This window comes from Ailuropoda melanoleuca, chromosome 1, assembly GCF_002007445.2.
Source record: "Ailuropoda melanoleuca isolate Jingjing chromosome 1, ASM200744v2, whole genome shotgun sequence".
Lineage (NCBI taxonomy): Eukaryota > Metazoa > Chordata > Mammalia > Carnivora > Ursidae > Ailuropoda > Ailuropoda melanoleuca.
This window is the reverse complement of record NC_048218.1, coordinates 103017938-103023062: the sequence shown is the minus strand read 5'-3', so window position 1 is coordinate 103023062 and position 5125 is coordinate 103017938. Positions and strand designations below refer to the sequence as shown.

The following is a 5125-nucleotide window of genomic DNA, read 5'->3' as shown; positions in this document are numbered from 1 at the left end:
TCTAACCATGATTATAATTGTATTCATCCCAACATTTTTAAAGGTTTCAACATGTTTAGAAAAGTGGTTTCTTCTTAGATCAGGATCAGGAACAGCGGCCCTCTTGGGAAAGGCCAGTCTGTGGTAAGCTAGCTGGCAACAAGGGTGAAAAGTGCCAGAAATATCAGCGGGAAGCGGACGAGTCTGAGATTCTTGTGTGATTCTAAACCCAGGAGAATTTGCTTGCATTTGGAATTACTACTACCTCGTGGAATGAAACCAGAAAGGTCGTTATTCACACTATACATTTATTTCTTTATAGATTCGGTTCAAAGTCTCTGAGAGTTGCATTCTAAACTAGAGGCATCCAGTGAATGAAATCACAAAGACTTTGTAACAAGTAACAAAAATAATTCATTTCTTCCAAATTGAGCTGGGAAGGCAATTCTCTTCTTTCTTGGGATAAACATTCCGTGAAAACAGAATCAGGATACAACCACGCTGAGTTTTACTATAATGTCTCTGCTATGAAAGGTCTGAGCACATTGCTAGCATTTCAATTATTAATAACTGATGCAGTGTCACTTAATATTCTCTTTGTTACCAGTTTTTTCTAATTAACAGCTAGGGTTACCCAAGTGACTCTTAAGAACGGGCTGCTAGATTTCAAAATAATATTTAGAGACTCATTTATAACTGTACCTATTCTTGCCTTTTCCTGTCTGACTTCACAGGAGGCAATGTCTCTCTAGTCCAATATGAATCACCAATCTATACTCTAAATGTATACATTGAAATTGAATTTACCATTTGGCTCACTTCTTAGGCTGTAGCTTTGGAATTTTCTCTCTCAGTAAATGCTACCATCATGCATCAATTTTCCCAAGAAAGTGCCCGGGGATCATCAGAGATACTTTCCTTCCCATTCTTATACCTAGGCTCCATCCAATCCACCAGTACCCAATCCATTTTACTAATTTGATATTTTTCCTGCATTTCCACTCCCATCTCCTCTGCTACTAGTAGACCTCACCATTTCCAAGAAACACCCAAATGATCTCCGATACAATTTTTTATTTCCCTACAATCAATTCTCTATACCACTATCAAAATTATTTCTCTAAATGCAAATCTTAAAACCTTTTAATGGTGCTTCATCATCTTAAGAAAAAATTTCAAGATCCTTAGCATGGAACCAAGCCCTTTATGCTATGGCCCCGTAAGCCTCTCCAGCATCATTCTGCACCATTCCTTGACAGTCCCCCTTATGTTCCAATCCTACATAAGGACTTGCTGTTTTGCAAATGGACTATGTTTTGTTCCCTTTCCCTTCTACGCTTTTGCAGCATGGTTCCCTCAACAGGCCATCTTCTCCTCATCTGCCCACGACCCTCTTTGCTTAATTCTTTTGGACAAGTTCCTTCTCTAACAGCTCTGGGAAACAGTGAGGGAGGCCATGCTTTGAGTTCAAAGTCACTTATATTGGTGCCTTCTCCTGCATTTCTACGGGCCCCTGGGCAAACCTCTATCAAGGCACTTGCCCCTTAGCATTTCAGTTTTTGTTGTACACAATCACCTCTTCCACTACGCTGTAAACTCTTTGAAGGGAGGAGCCAGGTCTTTTATTTTGTATCTCCAGGCCAAACATGGTACCTATTGCTTATTAGCTGTTCCATAAATTGCTATGGCATGAATTTTAATCCTTTTCTATCACTTCTAGAAACTTTGCTCAAGCAAAGTTATTTTTCTTCTTTCTTACTGTATGTTAGACTCTTCCCCCCTTAAGTCTAATACATTTTTAAAACAAACAACAAAACACTTTCTGTATCCCCGCCCCAATTTGTTGAAAATATTGCCCAATTATGCTTTAAACTCCTAATCTCCTGCTGATCCTTCAACCCACTGAAATTTGACTTTTGTTTCATCACTCCGATGAAATTGTTCCTACCAATGATACAAATTGCTTCCTAACTGCAAAAGTCATTCTTTGTCTTAAGTGATTACTGTAGGATTTTACATTGTTAATCTCTCCCTTCTTCCTGAAACCTTATTTTTGGTGTTTGTGACATTGTTTCCCCTGGTCTATAACATCTCTGAAACTGACCGGCCAATCCAGCGGCCCTTCGTTTAAACGTTAGGTATTCCAAGGAAGCCCTTGTTTGTTCTTTTGTCTTATTCTCCTTGAGTAACTTCAGTTAGTTCCACATCTTCAGTGACCATCCACAAATCCAGTGGGGCAAAATCTTGCCGTACAGAACTGTTTCCAACTTGTAATAAATTCGTGACTCACAATACCCTCAAACTTTACATGTTAAAATTTAATTGTTTCTCTCCTCAAACTTGGCCTCTTATGTATTTCCTATCCCAGTGAGTTGGCAGTAGAGTCAAGGTAGAAGTAAGAATATTGACTACTTAGATTTTTTTTCTAGGTTTCTATACTAGACTATATGGTCAATAAAATTTAAAGAAAAAAATGACCCTTTATATGTATTCCAAGTTAGTGTTTGTATTAATTATCTATCGCCAGGGAACAAATTTTCACACACTTAGCAGCTTTGCACAGCATATATTTATTATCTCAAAGTTCCCCTGGGTCAGCTGTCCAAGCACAGCTTAGCTGGGTCCTCTGCCCAGGGTTTTGCAAAGCTGCAATCAAGGTGTTGCCTGGGGCTGGGATCTTCTTCCAAGCTCACTGGTTGTTGGAAAAATTCATTCCCTTGAAGATGTAGAACTTGTGGCAGCTTGCTTATTCAAGGCCAGTGGAAGAGAGAGTCTCTGACTTGTTCACTCATTTTTAAAGGGCTTATCTGATGAGGTCAGGCCCACCCAGGGCCATATATTTTTGACTTGCTCAAAGTCACCTGATTAAGAACCAAAAATCTCTCACCTTTGCCATGTAATGTAACATAATCATGGGAGAGACTATCCTATACCTTCTGCCATATTCTATTAGTTAGAACCACACTCAAGGGGAGGGTCAGGGTGTAGACCGTTGGGAATCATTCTGTAATTCTGCCCGTCACAGCTTATTTATTTATTTTTTAAATATGAGTGATGGGAAAAACCATTAAATACAATTTTGAGATATTAGAAGATTGACTATAAAGAAGGAAGGTATAGAACTTTAACATCTCAAAGTTTAATGGAAATGGCCCATATTTTGAAGATGGTGAAAATGGTCCTCTATGCCTATCGTAGCTTACGCTCACTGCCTTGGGCAGGAGATATAACCAAGAACCTACACTTTAGATCATGTTAAATGAACCGAAATGGAATAATCATATAAGTTGTTCTCAAAAACAGACATTTAATTACAGAACTGTCTTCACTTGAGTACCATTTTACCATGTGTTAGCCTCATTTGCATTAGAGAGAAAAAACACAATTGTATGTCTATACGTAAGTTATATGTTTTCCCCTCAGGGTCCATTATTTTGACTTTTCCCAAGAGAGCTTTTTTTTCCTTCTGATACTTTGGGCAGACTGCGGTTTTCATCAGAAGTGCTTCATTTTTCCCCAGGATGCGTATTTCAGGTATCTTGTGAAGTCGTGTTCTTACAACGTACCATGGCATATCTACGACGTTCCTGGATCCCCGGCTCTCCCCTTTCCGCCCCACACCTTCTGCAGCTCCTTCCCCTGTACGCATCACACAGGTGTTCTGGAGTTAACGCAGGCGCCGTTAGAACAGGAGATGCGTAAGAATCCTGCCACTTTTAGGTCCTGCTTCTTAGGGAAAACAGTTCCACCGGTACTTAGAAGAACACAACGTGACTCGGTGAATTTATCTTTTTCTTAACATTGGCAACGATAGTGCAGTGCCCGCTGTATACAATCAGCATGCGGTCGGCTTGCAAATCCCTACAGATGCGTGGTTACTTCTCTACTTTCCCTCTCTTTTGCTTGGGCAACCGCCACATTGATGCACTGGAGCCAATCTTCTGCGTCCTTCTCATCCTTGGCCTTGAAAACGTAGGTTTTATTGTCTGTGAAGATTTCAAAAGCTCGAGGGAGGGAGCGGTCCCTGCGTTTCCTGGCCACAACTTTCACACTCTGTACTTTGCTGAGTTCTATTGGGAAGTCATCGGGATCGTCTTTCTGAAAGGCATATGGGAAGGAGAGAACATGAGCTGGCTCCCAGAGTATGGAAAGATCTCTGGCAACTGGAGAATTTTCCAAGAGGATCAGAATCCTTTCATTGCATATGGTTCATAACCTTTGCTATTTTGAATGCTAAGGCCTCAGTGAGGCATTCATTAGAACAATGGAGGCAGTGAGCAATTGGCCCTAGGTTACTGTATATCAAATTGGCACAAGATGGCCATTTTTTAAGAAATTATTATTCGGTGGGATTTGGGGAAATGTTGAATCCCTATTTCTTTGATTTTATGTCATTGATTGATATCAACACTGTATCAATAGAGCAAAATGCAATAGTGCCATTGGAGTACTATTAACTCAGAATCTGAAATAATTTGGGAAGCATGAAATTGGATTTTCCTTTGTGTTATCTCTGGGAAAGTTGTATTGATTGAATAAACAGGGTCCTAATGGTTTTGAAACACACTGGAGCTTTGGAAGTATGATTTGTCTACAAACATTAAGGGAAAGAATACTTAACGATTTACAATTTTCTGGCATCAACACAGAGGCTTACAGATCACTGCTACAACCCGAGGGTCATCCCAACGGGCTAGTATGAACAGTTTCAAAAGATCAAATACTTCTTTACAGCAATTTCTTTAACAGCCCTGAATACATTTGTCAACTAGAGGATGTGCCTAGCTTGAGATCTGGCCACCTCTCCTTCCCCACCTCCCCTACACAACCCAACCTTCTTTCACTCTGCAATGGAAAGGCACCCTTCTCTCTCATCCCTAAGTTACCATGATATATCGTCCAACTTGGAAAAATCTCAGGAGCATCAAACAAATGAAAAAAGCAACTCAAAATATTGGTGCTACGGAAGGTCCTTCAACAAAGCAACATAATCACTCCCCAGCTATTTCATTAAGAGATGCATTTCTAATAGCATTTCACTTCTTAATGCTTAGCAAATATTTACTACATTTGGTGTCCTACTTATGACTTGTCATAAATGATATAATTTTAAAAATATAATAATAAAAAATCTTGACATTTAGAG

At 39.6% G+C, this 5125-nt stretch overlaps 1 protein-coding gene across 3 annotated transcripts in view; it reads right to left on the bottom strand.

Annotated features, from left to right (window-relative positions):
• Nucleotides 1-417: 417 nt before the first annotated feature.
• VEPH1 (ventricular zone expressed PH domain containing 1) overlaps nucleotides 418-5125 on the bottom strand; it is a 242030-nt gene continuing 237322 nt past the window's right edge. For all 3 annotated transcript variants that reach the window (XM_034663904.1, XM_034663910.1, XM_034663895.1), the window contains exon 14: nucleotides 418-4077. In XM_034663904.1, the coding sequence (XP_034519795.1) occupies nucleotides 3841-4077 (237 nt within the window). In that variant the 3' untranslated portion in view covers nucleotides 418-3840. The remainder of the gene's footprint in view (nucleotides 4078-5125) is intronic.